General features: G+C 42.0%; 1 protein-coding gene across 1 annotated transcript in view; it reads left to right on the top strand.

Moving 5' to 3' along the window:
* The window catches only part of NEGR1 (neuronal growth regulator 1), a gene marked incomplete at its 5' end in the record, with an annotated part of 113,115 nt that overhangs the window by 45,285 nt on the left and 52,755 nt on the right, over positions 1-15,075 (top strand). The window contains 2 exons of the mRNA XM_019471913.1: positions 501-621; positions 6,312-6,463. Coding sequence (XP_019327458.1) covers positions 501-621; positions 6,312-6,463 — 273 coding nt within the window. The remainder of the gene's footprint in view (positions 1-500; positions 622-6,311; positions 6,464-15,075) is intronic.

The following is a 15,075-nucleotide window of genomic DNA, read 5'->3' as shown; positions in this document are numbered from 1 at the left end:
CCATGTTCTCTTTGCTTTGGCCCCTGCCCCCCAGGCGCTGCCATACTCCTCCCCAGCTGTGGGGGCTCCACCCCCCCCGGCGGGGGGGCCCCCCCCCGGCCGGCCCCGGGGGCCCCCCCCAGCCTCTCAGCCGGCATCGGTGTTGGGGCTTCATGTGCTTTTTTCTGATTCTCAGGTTTTAGATACATCTTGTATAACACTAACGCTTATAAATAGTTATACCTTATGTTGAGTCACTGAGTTGGAAAAACAGCGTTTTTTGAGTATGGGATTGATCTTTCTTCATGTCTCAGTTGTGTTTTTTATACCAGATACACAGATCTGTATCAGAATCTGCTGTGTGGGATAATTTTTACACTGCTGGAAGAAAACGTGATTGTGAACCAAGCTGGAAAACATGCGCCAGGCTGAGAGTAACGTAAAGCGTGCTGAAGAGAAGTGGCGTTAAACAATCTGCGTATCTAGATGCAAATATCCATTTTACAATTCTTTTTTTTCAGTTGCCCCCACAATTCAGGAACTTAAATCCAGCGGTGTGATGCTTGGAGGGAACGGACTGATACGGTGCGAAGGTGCAGGAGTTCCTGCCCCAGTCTTTGAGTGGTACAAAGGAGAGAGGAAGTAAGTAGCCGGTGCTCACCGACCCACTCATGCTGCTGGGGATGCTGCTCACCTGTGGGGACCCGGGTGAAAGAGAGAGGAGACCGCCAGGCTGGGTTTGTCCCCCGTGATGACAAGTCCAGCAGGCTGTCCTGAAATTAATGCCAAGCTTTAAACAGTGGGTGCTTGGAGGTGTTGCGTACCAACAACCATTCTGCACGGCTTTTGGGGGAGTTTCCTGGTTTCCTTGTGGTCATAGTTTCTGTGCCACAAAAATGTGGCATAATCAGGCTGTCCGTGGCTGGGCTGTGATAGTGATAATTCCAATAATGAGCCTAACGTTTAAACATGCTTTAGTAATTACAGCCCTTCAAGTATAATAACCAGAAAGGCACTGAAAAAGTCTACTAAAAGGATCTTCTAATTTTTTTTAAATTCATCTTCATAGGTTTCCCACTGAGGGTTTTGGGCGTGGGAAGGTCAGTTCATGAACAAGACTTTCAACCAAACCTTAATGTGTATGAATTTTCACCCAGTTGTGCCATTAGTGGTCTAGACTACAGGTTTCTAGTCCACAGACTCAAGTAAAGCTGCTGCACTTCACAGCATCCAAGAGGGGGTCAGGGAAGCGGTCTCTGCTCGAACCCTAGAAACTAACCATGTGCTTTGGTTTTCCTTACAGTCAGTTTCATTTGCAGGTTGTTAGTACTATATAATGATAACAGGCAGCTCATTAAACAGGTAGATATTTTTTCTTTTTGAATAGGAAATTTTGTTTTACAGCTCTTAGGTTATCTAAGAGCTTGTTTCTGTTAAGTTTACATATTGGTGCAAAAGCAAGTGGATACTGTCCTTTGTAAGCGACTGACCATATGCACCTTCTAGCTTCTGGAATTTCCTGGCTTCCAAGGGCTGGGTTTCTCAGCTCGAATGTCCCATTAAACCTGGGAGTTGACATAAGAATATTAATGACCATTTTTCAGAGAAAGCCATCTGTCAGCTCATTTCTCACTGGCCAGCTGCTCTCCTTTAGGAGCATTAGCTGCTCATCTTCCTTTGTGAGTTTTCAGAGCAGTTGTAACTATTGCACTTTGACCATATCCTAAAGCATTCTCTAAAACAATATAATCGATCTTGACTATATATAACACTAAATGTTTTCCTTCTGTTGGTGAAATTAATCTGCATCCTATTTCCAAAGATGCATATTATATTGTACACGTTTGGGGGGTAGCTGCAGCAGAAACATATGTTATGTAGAAAGTATTGTAAGTTTTAGCACTCTGGATTCAATTAGCCATTTCCAGCACGATAATCACCTTTCTATTTATGACATTGACCAATTCCTTTCTTCATGACCACATTCGGTGCCGTGGCAGCAGCAAGAAAGACTAAGCAGAGCATTTCAGGATGCCAAAGTTGTGCTTTCTGTTTTCTGTTTTGGTTGATGTATCACCTGAGGCTTGCTATAACCAGCAAGAAATGTACTGTCCTATTGCATCTTACTGCTCAAATATTATGTTAAGTCTAATGGGCCATCCTTTTTTGCTAAACTGTTGTTGACAGACATGCTAGACATATGTGACTACAAAGGTACTGGGAATCTCTGAACCTCCACCACTTGCAGGAAAGAGGACAATACATACACATTGGTTTTTCTCTCCAGTATATCCCCTTTACCTCTGGAGGATGGAAAGCCAGCACAAAATGAGCCTTGGACAGCTCAGTCATTGTTTTAATGCAAAACTGAGAAGAGTCTGCTTTCACAGGTAGTTCAGAGTAGCATGTACATTATCCTGCAGATAATTTGCAGATATACTACAAGACTAAATTTATATACTGGGAGTGCACGCCCTGCTTTATTTTCTGCTAATAGCATAGAAAGAATCCCATTTTCATCAGTCTTGGATTGGGACTTTTTTGTGTGTGTGTGTGAATCTGGATGAATCTTTGAATAAACGAACAGTGAGAGTTAAATCTGAAACCCCAAGTATACATTCAGCGTCTGAAACAAGCCTTTTGGGTCTGTAAACTGTACTGTTGTTACTTAGATTAATGTAAATCAAAACCCACGGCTTCCAGACTCCAGGGATCATGTCATCATAAAATAGCCATTAAAACTAAACATAAAAGCAGTCACAGACTACATCCCATTAAAACTACTGGTCTTCGAGACAGAGAGCTTGCAGGACTAAACCTACCTAATCATTGAGCTCACAAGTGTTGCTGTTTGTTAACTTTCCGTAAGCATTGGTGCACAAGCGTGCTTTGCAATATTCTTCCCTGGCCAAGCGCAAGGCAAAGAGCCCAAAGCCTGAGCGCTGCAGCCCGCCAGAGGCTGTCTTACTTTCCAGGACAGGGAGCAGGCAGGATGAACGTCTCCACTCTCCTGTTGTAGCTGGGGAAAGGCGAGGAGGGGTCTCACTGGCAGGTTTCAGACCATTTAGCACTTTATCTGTCAAAAGCGGTGCCTTGAACTCCATGCGGGAGCTGCCAAGTGGCTGCACAGACCTTGAGCCGAGGGTACCCCGAGACGGGGAGGGTGGGGTGAGCTGGGAAGGGACTGGAAATTTTGAGGAAAAGTTATTAAAAGCATCTTAAAATTATAAAAGTGTGTGGCTTCTAAAACTGTACAAGGATTCCCTGTGGAGAGGAGAATGACTTCACTGTGCTGACTCCCAGTTTCTGAAATTCACAACAGTTCAATTATGTTATGTTATAGGGTTACGCAGAAATTAGATCTGAGACATTAAACAGCCACAGGGAAAAAGCCCAAAAGTTGCCTATCTAAAAATATTAATTCCCTTATCCTTGACAAAGAAAACAAGACTTACATTTGAAATAACAAAACTTATTATAATGGCTTAATATATTATAATAACGTGAAGATATTCAAATATGAAACCAAAGGTAGGTACCCCTCAGGGCTGGCACTGATGCATGACCTTCTTTGGATGCGTAGGCATAATCTCTGGAATAAAAAGGTGATCGCTCTTCCCCTTATAACTAGTGGTACAAAGCAGTAAAATGAAGAAATGTGTAGGGTGGCTGCACACAACTTAAAACGCTGTTCCAGCCTGAGAAGTAACTTGGTAAAACCCAGACAAGTAATAAAGGCCATGTTCAGTCAATAAGCTAAGCAGAGCAGCACATGGGAGTAATTAATTTAAAAGTAAAAGCATCTGGTTGTTACAACTGCAAATGGAAATCCTCAAAACTGATGAGTTTATGCTAACTAATGCCAACTCCTCGGTCCGTTAATTACATGGCTTATTGATATGCATATCTATCTGATTCCATTTACTCCACTTCCAGTTCTGGCCCCCAGTGTCAGGCACTTCCTAGCAGGGATGTGGAAGAAAGGTGACGCCGTCCAGACTGTGCTGGTAGGAGCGGTGGGAGAGGAAGGAGGGCAAGAGGAGGAGGGGAAGGGGTCTGAGCTGGCACCCACAGTGCTTGTCCTTTCGGCAGCCTGGGGAAGGCAGAAGATCACATCAGGCAGACGCAGTTAAATCTTTGATATGAATGTCGCCTCTGACGGGGCATGGGGATGGCAGAAATCCCAACACCCCACTGTTTTCTGGACAAAAAAATGAGTTAAACCTTATAGCTGTAAAATAGAGATGCTGCAGTTCAAACTGCAGTTATGGGCCAAAAGGATGGAGGTGGCTTGGAAACAGCTGGTAGGAATAAGCCATAGATGAAAGTGGAGCTATCACTCCAGTACCCCGAGGTCCCCTGGGAGAGGGGATAAGGGGGTTCAAACCCTGAAAGGCAGCGGGAAGGGAAGGCAGCCGTGGCTGCAGCTCGTGCCCTCCCTGCTGGGGAAGGAGCATCCTGAGGAAAGCATCTGACCTGGGGCTCGAGCGAGTAACTAGGGTGTGCTGTTGAGCACCTGCCTGCTCCACCTCCCTGACCACCACATGCAGGCATAAGTTGCTGCCACGCTGATAACGCTGTCGCTGGCTATGAGGCACGGCATGCTGGCATGGGAGCATTGTAGCAGGGTGTGTTTCGGAGCAGAGGAGGCTCTTGGGTTTTTCTGCAGGAGAGGCAGAAAGAGGAGGGACAGACATTGGCAGTTTTAGAAGGAGAACATCTGTGTGCAGAAGCACGTGCATAAGTTGAAAGGACAAGCTTCTGCCTTTCACAAGTCTGGAGAAAAGATGAATCTTCTAACTGCAGCATTCACCCCAAACCAGGCATTTCAATCCCATTTTTTTGTTTCTCGCAAAACCACATGTGTCCATGGGTTGTGCTATGTCCTCTCCCTGACGATGGGCTGCGCAGAGCAGACCAGAGTCCTTTACAGCAACACAAACTGCACAGGGAAGAGAAGCCCCCTGTATGTGCAGCAGCGTATAGTGATTAAATGGGAACAGAGGCATTCATGTAACAATGAGAAGTATTCAATCCACAACATGCAGAAGTGCAATTAATGATAGACTTGAAATGGTTTTAGACAGAATGTTAGAAGATTGCATTCGTTCCCAGGATATACGATTATGTCTTTCAATATTTCAAACAAAAATTGTATACTTAATCTGGAACTCTGCTCCTTATGTGAAATATAAGGAATTATGAGTAATCAACTGTAACTAATATTTTAATAACATGGTTACCCTTTTCATCTCCTTGTTTGATCAGAAATGGTTTAACTACAACAGCAACATTTAAATTGGTCATGTTTCTTTGCCCCAGTGCAGCAGCGGTGCTTCTGACATGGCTTTGGAAGCAACATCAGAAGACCTGCACAGTTCCTATGAAATTTGGGGTGGGAAGCTCAAAGCCAGGGAAACAGAGCCAGGTGAAAAAAGCCCTGGTTTGGCTTTTTCCTATGCTTCGTTACCTGGTTTCTGTTCAGGTTCCTGTCTCAGGATGTAGTGCTGCTGTAGCACATCTTTTGTAATTGCAAGCCTAATTTGTAGCTGTAGAGGCATGTAAAATAAACTGTGGTCACAATCCTACGTAGTCGCATTTCGGGCTAACTAATCCTCATCTGCCATCAGGTGGTGGTGTGTAAGGACACAAGCAATCTCCAGAGTCTGAAAAAAACGCTCTCTGAAAGACTTATCATAATACTTTTCTGCCCCAAATGGGGTATTTAATTTTTTAGTTAGGTTTGTCCAATTTAAAATCTAAGCTCTCCATCTGAGAGTTTATATCCTATCCTATGGCCAGGCAGGCAGAGCCATGGGTGTCAGTCTTTATTTTCTTTCGAATGTACAGGGGACACAGGCAGAAACTGTTCCCCTCAACACCCCACAGCTCCAGTGTTGCCCGTGGCCTCTCCGATCTGCCGCTATGATAATTTTGCTCAACAGACTACATCGGTAGCTTGCAAACAGCTTACTGTGCTACCAGTAATGTCTGCAAAAAAAGAAAAAGAAAAAAAAAAAAAGGAAAGAAAAAAAAGAGGAATTTATTGGTTACGGTATATGAGTTACAGAAATTTTCTTTTTGCTTTCTAGACTGATCAATGGTCAACAAGGAATTACTATTAAAAATTATAGTACAAGATCACTTCTTACTGTTACCAATGTCACAGAAGAGCATTTTGGCAACTATACATGTGTCGCTGCCAACAAGCTAGGGACGAACCAGTAAAGTCTTCAAAAAAAAAAAAAAAAAAAAAAAAAAAGGAAAGAAAAAAAAGAGGAATTTATTGGTTACGGTATATGAGTTACAGAAATTTTCTTTTTGCTTTCTAGACTGATCAATGGTCAACAAGGAATTACTATTAAAAATTATAGTACAAGATCACTTCTTACTGTTACCAATGTCACAGAAGAGCATTTTGGCAACTATACATGTGTCGCTGCCAACAAGCTAGGGACGACCAATGCCAGCCTGCCTCTCAACCGTAAGTAACGTGGACACGTGGCAAATGTTCATGGTTATTTGTTTCCACATACATGGATTCAAAAGCCAAAAAATAGTAGTATGCTTTTTTCCCCCTGGTTTCTTTACAAGACATATAAATACCATTGTGTTCCTCAGTACTGGGAAATAATTCATCTGGTTACTTATTCCGTGCTGCAGAAGGGTTTCTGTTCTGAAAGCGATGGCACATTTTGTGGATATCAATGAGTTATGAATCTACACAAAACCCACAACTGAACCCAACCCGCCATCATGGTATAGAGACAGAATTAGCATGAGAAAATCTTTCTACTCAGAATAGTAATAATGGATCACTAAGGTACCACTGTAAACAAAGTTTAAAACTTTTTCAGCTAGTTTCAAGGAATATACTGAGCTGAATAACTGGGGTGTGCCAGAGCCCTGCTCACAGGTCGGTTTGTCAGTCGTCGGCCTCTGGTACGGAGAAGTTGCGGAGGACTTGAAGTTAAATTTTTTGGAAAAGGCAATAAGCATTGTAATAGGAAAAGCAATGCATTGAGATTTTTAGCATGAAGGTTACCTAAAATGAGTCTCAAATGTCCTGCTTGAAAGACATTTTTACCTGTGAATTTGTAGTATTTCACCGTTGTTGAATATCTAGCCATCTGTTAATGGCATCCAAAGGTGTTCGTAGTTGAACTTCACTGTTAATCTGTTCTGGTAGTGATAAAACTGAAAGAAAAAACTTAGAATATATCCTACACACTTTTCTCTACATAAAAGAGAATATATCCTACACACTTTTCTCTACATAAAAAAAAGAATATATGTACATATATATATCTTTATATACATAAAGATATTTCTTATTGAGTGGAAATGTAGATTTTCAGTTGCTTAAATCCTAGGGTTATTGCCTTCTAGCCATGAAACTTCCTTCTGAATATACTTCCTATATGATATGTATTGTCAGGATATTCTGAATTACTGCAGAAGAGACGTAATAGGCAGAAAATAGCATGAAGCCTTTGCTGCCATTTTATTTAATATTTGAGAAATCATTAACAAAGTGGAACAAAGTTACACTTATTTTAAACAGAAAATGCAAGAAGTGAAAACAAAGGAATATTATGCCAGAAGCAGGTAGTATTTGGTGTATTTGCAATTCAGAGAAGGTAAAATGAAGGTTTGATTTAATTTTGAACAGAGCAGAGCTGAATCTGTCTGTTAGTTGCTGCCAGGATTTTATCAGTTTTAAATTATTGAGGTACCATGTAGCCACCCTTAAAAAGCACTTTGAGATGCAGAGGTTGAAAATGTCATATAAGTACAAAATACATTGTTACAAATCATAAAAATAGATGTTCTCCATCATGAAAGAGATGGGATGTGTGAAGCAGAACAGTCTGAGAGAAAATACTGAAATCGGGGTCTGATCCTGACCTCACGGAATGAAATATGGGGGTGATGTTAGCTCAGAGGTTTGACTGAAAGACCAAGATGAAATGTCTTATATTATACTATGATTTTTTTTAATCTAGTCAAAACAAGGAGAGGTTTCCAAAAGGCAGTGACCTAAATTTCAGTTGGGAATGAAGTTCATTTGGTGGAGTTTTTTCCTTGCTCATAGTTTGCATTAATGTAATCTAGAAAGAGTATCACTTTAAAAAAAAAATTAAAAAAAAAAATCACAGGGTAACAACTTATAGAATGGACTCCAAAAGGCAGTGACCTAAATTTCAGTTGGGAATGAAGTTCATTTGGTGGAGTTTTTTCCTTGCTCATAGTTTGCATTAATGTAATCTAGAAAGAGTATCACTTTTAAAAAAAAAATTAAAAAAAAAAATCACAGGGTAAAAACTAATTAAGTATGGACTCCTTAATCCTTCAGAGAGAATTTTCTCTTGTGAAACACTACTTACTTTTTATTTTGTTGGCAATGATAGCTGAACATATGCGCTGGTTCAGGTATGTGTGGGGGAAGTGTTAGCAGTTAATGGTTGGTTGCAATATTTGATAGTCAAATATAGGGTTAAATATAATTTGATCATCATGTTACTTGACAAAAGTTAAAAATTAGACATTGATGTCTTATTTCAGCATGTATTTTAAACTGTTAATTGCATTGGTGCAATACAGTCTGAGATGTGGAGCAGTTGGAATAGCATCATTAGCACAGCTGCCAGTAATGGCCATGATTTGGGAGCCCCGCCGCATGCCCCGCTGCTTTCCCATGTGAAACTGCAACTGGTTTGCAGACACAGGGGTTTTTGTCAAAACGCTGTCATAATGCAGGAGCGGTTCAAATCCTGAGCATGGAAGTCTACACACCTCTGCTGTTAGGTATTGGCACCTTGCCCAATATCGCTAGATAATTGCTAATTGGTTGTTTCTGTCTGCTGTTGGGTTTTTTAAGAAAAATGTTTTAGCAGAGTTAAAAAATCTGTATTTTCTTTCTTTGCACATCCCCATGTAATATATAAATGACATTGTAGCTGTGCACAGTGGGAGCCTTTCTCGGGAACAGAGCTAATCATATTCTCCGTTGTTGGTGTCTGCATCCTATGCAGATATAAAACTCAAGGATACCAGAAAAAGGATTATTCCTTCTACTACCAAGAGGGCTCTGGCTTTCTGTGATCCATAAAGGCAACCTTGAGCTAATAGAAAGTCATAAAGTGGGTAAAGGGATGTCAGGACAAGGTAAAACTGACTTTGTGTGACTGCAGACATGGACTGGGCAAAGCAGACAGTAGATTAATGGAGCTGTACCTGATGGTGCCTGTGGGATGGATGGGGAAGGAGGAGAACTTGTCTGGGGTATGGCAGCTCACCCATGGCCAGAGGACAGAGGACAACCCCACTGCTGCTGTGAGCTGGGGACACCCAGCAGAAGGTCACCCAGAGCCACTTCTGTCCCGGGGACAGATAGCCAGATCAGTTTGCAGAAGAACTTCATGTCTGGGGAGTTACGAACACCCCAGATCCCGCAAACGTAATGAAATTTATCATATCCCTAACTGAAGACTTGTTGGCCATGTCTAAGATCTAGCTATTAGTAATAAATTCAGCAGCTGTAAAATAGAAAGACTGACCTTTGCAGGAAAAATACAGAGAAGCAGTGGTTCCAATAAATTAATAATGAATGGCAACTTGCTAATTATTCATGGCTAAGTCCATGAATCTGTATCATCCAAATGTGTTGGTTTTTGTGGGTAAGTATATGAAGTACATGATCCTCCCAGATCACTCACATGAGGAGTGTTTGCTGGACAGTCCCATCCTGCCATCTATGGATCTAACTGATCAGATGTTTAGCACTGCCTATGCTGGCTTTTCCCAGAATTTCTGGTACTTAAGAAGAAGAAGAATGTAGTACTTTCCTGTAAATAAAGCATGGATTTGTTGACTCATTAAACCCAGGAGATGAGGTGTTACAGTGTGTAACCAAGGTAAGAGGTTCCATCTACAGGGGCGAGGAACCAATGGGGAATGGAATAGCCCTTCTGTAAGCAGATTTTGCTTTTAAATTAGTACAATCTTAATTCAAGACAAAAGGCATTTTCCTACAAACAAATTTGCAAGGCCATTGCAAGGGGAGGGAGTTATCATTAACCATTGGCACTGAGGTAGGTTTATTCAACTGTTTTTCTCAAGCAGCCAAAACTGAGATGGTCTCTATTGCTGCTAAAGCAGCAACGTCCTTACCAAGATGTCTCCTCTCCTGGCCAGGAGCCACAGTTGGTAGTGGATTTCTTACTTTCTCTTATCAAAGCTGAGTCATGGCAGAAGGTTTTTCCTACCTTTCATGGATGAGGACAAAGGTGGAGCTGTTGCTCAGTCCCTGCTCCCCGCAGCAGGACATGGGGTGAGATGCTGCCACCACAAGCCCTTGATGAGCTGCTGGAGATCCTGAGCCAGGCACGGGGCTCAGCTCTGCTCCATGGCTCTAGAGGTCCAGGCTGTATAAGTCAGGTTGTAGGGTGTACCATTTTAGTATCCTGGCTCAGTCATGGGTGCAACGCCAACCCCACGCCTCTGCAAGCCTGTCCTCATCTCCTCTCTCCTCTGCCTGAGCACTTGTTAAATTAGGGCAGGAAATTGAGTGCTTGTTGAAATCCTGTATTTTTAATCAGCATGTAGATTTAATCTATACATCTATAAAAACTATACATCTACTTAAGAGACTGTTCATAGAGACATTAAATTCACTGCTACATGTGTGATCTCTATGTGTCCCCTGAAGATATATCATCCACAAAAGTCTGGATTCATGTAAGCCATCGCCTCGCAGAAGGTTAAAATAATCATTATTTCTCTAGTAGATATGTGTGTGTTTATTCTTAAGCAAAGATGTTCTTTTTATTTTCTAAAGAGCACCTCCTATACATTCCATAGTATTTTTAGGAATGCTATAAATAACTTGTCTGGTAAGAGGTACCTTTCTTAAGAAAACTTGTAATACAGAGGAAGCATCCATGTCTGTTACTAACAGCTGGCAAAGAAATTGCTTCCTTTAAATGGCTGGTTATATAATCCACAGGTGTTACTGACATTCAGGTTTATACAGAAATCTTAGATATATTGTCAGTAATTATTCAAAAATGTAAATAATTGTGAAGAGCTGCAGAAAAGGTCAGTAGTGACATTTGGAAGGAGAAGGAACATAGCAAGGTGTGTGAGAGATGTGGTAGTATTTTCTGTGCTAATTTAATTGCTGCAGCTAAACAAAACTACTTTATTGGATAAGCATCCAACTGTGAACTTATGGTTAGTGCAACATGCTTATAATCTTGTCTCAAACATTTCTACATGCTAGGAAGCGCCAGACCGTGCCCTCAATTTATATGTGTTGATTGCATTGTGTCCTGGTTCCTACATAAAGATTCCCAATTAAACTGCTGTATTAATATTTTTAATACATTGGGTTTCATGTCTGAAATGCAAAAAAAAAATTAATATTCTTCCAAAAATTTAAATTAACTCATTGTAAATTGCACATAACATGTAATAATATGCATGTTCCTCAGTGGCACTATGTATAATTGGTGTAGCGTTGGCTATATCTACTGGAACATCAAAGACTCAGAGTTATCAAGGGTATCTGCAGAGTGGTGTAATGGCTTTGCTATGATGCATCTTCTAAATAAGGGAACAGGCAACCATTTTGCATGGTCATTTTCTGCTGTGCCAAGTCATGAAAATCAAAGAAAAACTAGGCTTAAGGGGACTTCAGAGATCATCTCAGTCTTCTGTCTGAGGGCAGGCTCACAATGACAGTCATTGTTCCTGGCAGCTGTTGGACCTGCTCCCCTCAATCCATAGTGACCCATCGTGGTCAGGTTGTAGCCGTGCTTCTTTCCTGCATTAGCAACTCTTCCTTCGTATTTAAACCAGACATTTTCTTACTGCAGCTGAAGCCTGCTTCCACCCGTCATAGTCTCCATGGGAAGAAGACAGAGTAGGGTTTCTTAGGAGTAAGAAGAAATAAGATCTGGACAGAGGGAGGGAAGGGCAGTGCCATGGCAAAATAATTGTCTCCAAGCTCATAAAAGCCTCTTCTGAAATGAGCAAGATACAAAATTAGTAGCGTTATGTACTGATAAACACATGCATTTGCACTACCATTGTCAATAATAGTGGTGACGGGGTGCCCAAGCTTGCTTCTGGGACAGGTACCCTTCCATCACCATTTTGCAATGGTAATTTAACGTTATCTGATGCCTGGGCTGCAGTCATATTCCTGAAGTGACTCTTCTTAACCCTTAAAGGTTTCTGTATGCCCTTATTCTTCCAGCTTTAGCAAGCTTTAGTTTCTTTTCCTTTTTTTCTTTTTTCTTTTTTTCTTTTTTTTTCACCAAACACATCTGGGAGCTGGGATGTGAACTTCTCAAACTCAGCCTCTCCAGAGACATATTTAGAGCAAAGGGGCCATGCAATGCAGCTGTGCTGCAGGGATCTGGTGGCAGCAGCTGCACTGCTGGGGTTAGTAGTGCAGCGGCTCTGTCTGTGGGGCACTTGTTTCAACGTGTTCCCCCCATGCACGGTGCATGGCCCCAGCTGCAGCCCAAGACCTCCTTCAGGACAAGCATTTGTTATTTTGCCTGGAATGATATTCCCCTGATGCAGACAAGCTCTGGGCTGCATCACTGGCCATGCTCACTTCTCCCTGTCAGAGACCTCCAGACCTCCCATGGGAGTTGTCCTGTACCATCTAGGCTGTGTGCAGGCCCTGCAAGACTGGCACTGTGTCCTGGTTTCAGCTGGGATAGAGTTGCTAATAGCTGGTACAGTGCTGTGTTTTGGATTTAGGATGAGAATAATGTTGATAACTCACCGATGTTTTAGTTGTTGCTAAGTAGTGCTTACACCAGTCAGGGACTTTTCAGCTTCTCATGCCCTGGCAGTGAGAAGCTGGGAGGGGGCACAGCCAGGACAGCTGACCCAAACTGGCCAAAGGGATATTCCATACCATGTGATGTCATGCTCAGTATATAAACTGGGGGGAGTTGGCCCGGGGGTGGTGACCGCTGCTCAGGAACTGACTGGGCATCAGTCGGCGGCTGGTGAGCGATTGCATTGTGCATCACTTATTTTGTATATTGTTTTATTATTATTATTATTATCCATTCCTTTCCTTTTCTGTCCCATTAAACTGTCTTTATCTCAGCCCATGAATTTTACCTTTTTTTTTCCCCCCCCGATTTTCTCCCACACCCCACTGGGTGGGGGGGAGTGAGCGAACGGCTGTGTGGTGTTTAGCTGCCTGCTGGGTTAAACCACAAGACACTGCTGCAGATGGTCCTTATTATCAGTAGTTTAGCTTTTAGTTATCGTGCAAAGACTGCTTGCGTCATCTTCTGTTCATATAGTTTGGTGTCATTGTTAAACTCAGCAGTTTCATTTTATTGACTGAGAAATCATATTTTAGCGTATTTGGATATGTGACAGGTTTCTGCTAAGTTTTAGCTCGATAGCTTTGCCTGGCTTACAAATTTGACATTTCTAGAAAGAAATTTATTCTCCAGGGAAACTCCCTTTGTGTCCACAGTTTCAGCTGTTGTCCAATTACCTAAGAAAGATTTTACAATTTTATCTCTCAAATACTGGCCTGCAAAGCAAATCAAACTTAAATTTGCATAGTTCTGTGTTATGTCGCAGCCAGGCAGGCTGGTCTGCACAAAAAAAAAAAAAAATAGATATATCTATATACATATAAAAATTTAAATGAAAATTCCTATATGCATTAGGAGCCTTTTCAAAGACTGCAGCAGTCAGTCAAAAGACATTTATTGATTTAATAAGGTTTGGATCAAGCCCAAATTCTCCTGTAGACATCACTGTGTAGAGAACTGGTGCCATGGACCTAATTTTTCATTGGGGGCATCCCATCCAGTCCTGTACCCGGCGGTGCAGTCATTGCCCTGATCTGCTCATCCAGCTCCTGCTGAGTGTGCAGGGAAGGTCTCTTCCTCCATGTCTCAGGAGGGGTGATGGACAAGGAGCAGATTTGAAATCCATTCTGGGAACTTCCAAATCATTTGTAAAGGGGTGGTCACACATCTGAGCTGTCATGCTTTCTTATGGCTTCTGACCTGCTGCAAGGGACATCCAGGTCCACATCTGTAGGGTTTCAATGGTATACCCTTTATAAAGCCAAGCCAAATCTTTCCGTGATGCATTGTCCCATCTGGAAGCTCATAATGTCTGTGGTGTACCTCTTCTATTACAGACTGAAGGTGATCTTGCTTTTTTTTCCCCCTCTGTGTGCGCTCTATCTTCACTGGTGGGTCTTCCGGTCTAAGTCCTCAGTTTTGCTTACCATGTCCAAGTCGGCGTAATAGGACCAGCTGCTACAGGAGAGGCAATCCATCATGGAAAGGACCTGTGCTGGGGATGGAGACTGGGATGGATATCCAGCTCCTGATCAGTGTGTTGAAATTCAGAGAATTAGAGAGGCAGGGTTATAAACCTGGGAGTCAGTTCCTCGGGGACCTTTCTCAAAGATCAAGGTGTATTCATCCAGGACATTTTAATTGAGTGATCATGTTCCCAATGGAAAACAACTGTCTTAAAACCTTCAACCATTCCCAATGGGATTCATAGGCAAGGTAAAAACTTTTCTTCTCTCCCCGTTCTCATACAGGGTGAAATGCAGACGTACAATGCAGCTGAACAGTGCACAAGTAAAACAGAGAGTTTTCTTTACATCACAAGTAGACCTGGGGGACTAATTTCATAAGATACTGCTGAGACAAGGAGTCTGGCAGAGTTAAAAACTTGGCATCTTAAATTCATGTATTCATACAGAATAAGATAAATGGCCAAATACTCCATTTATGTAAGTCATAATAATTCTGTTAGATGTTAGGTTTGAGATCCTTCCATATGGATGCCAACTGCTGCTCCAGGTAACAATTGCTGAGAGTTAAGGAGAAATTTTCTCTCAATCCATTTTCCAGCTTGAGCTTTATTCTGAATTATATGACAATAAGTGGCTGAGATGGGGCAAGGTAGGAATAACCCATCTGAGCAAGGCCAGTAACATGTGTTTCTCCTTGATATTTGGAAGAAACTTTAAAAGCCTGAGAGTGTACCTGTGTTCGGGGGGGGGGGGGGGGGCGAGAACAG

Source organism: Aptenodytes forsteri, unplaced genomic scaffold, assembly GCF_000699145.1.
Source record: "Aptenodytes forsteri isolate BGI_AS27 unplaced genomic scaffold, ASM69914v1 Scaffold290, whole genome shotgun sequence".
NCBI classification, from domain to species: Eukaryota; Metazoa; Chordata; class Aves; order Sphenisciformes; family Spheniscidae; genus Aptenodytes; species Aptenodytes forsteri.
Note: the sequence above shows the minus strand (reverse complement) of the source record. Positions and strands in the feature narration are given on the sequence as shown.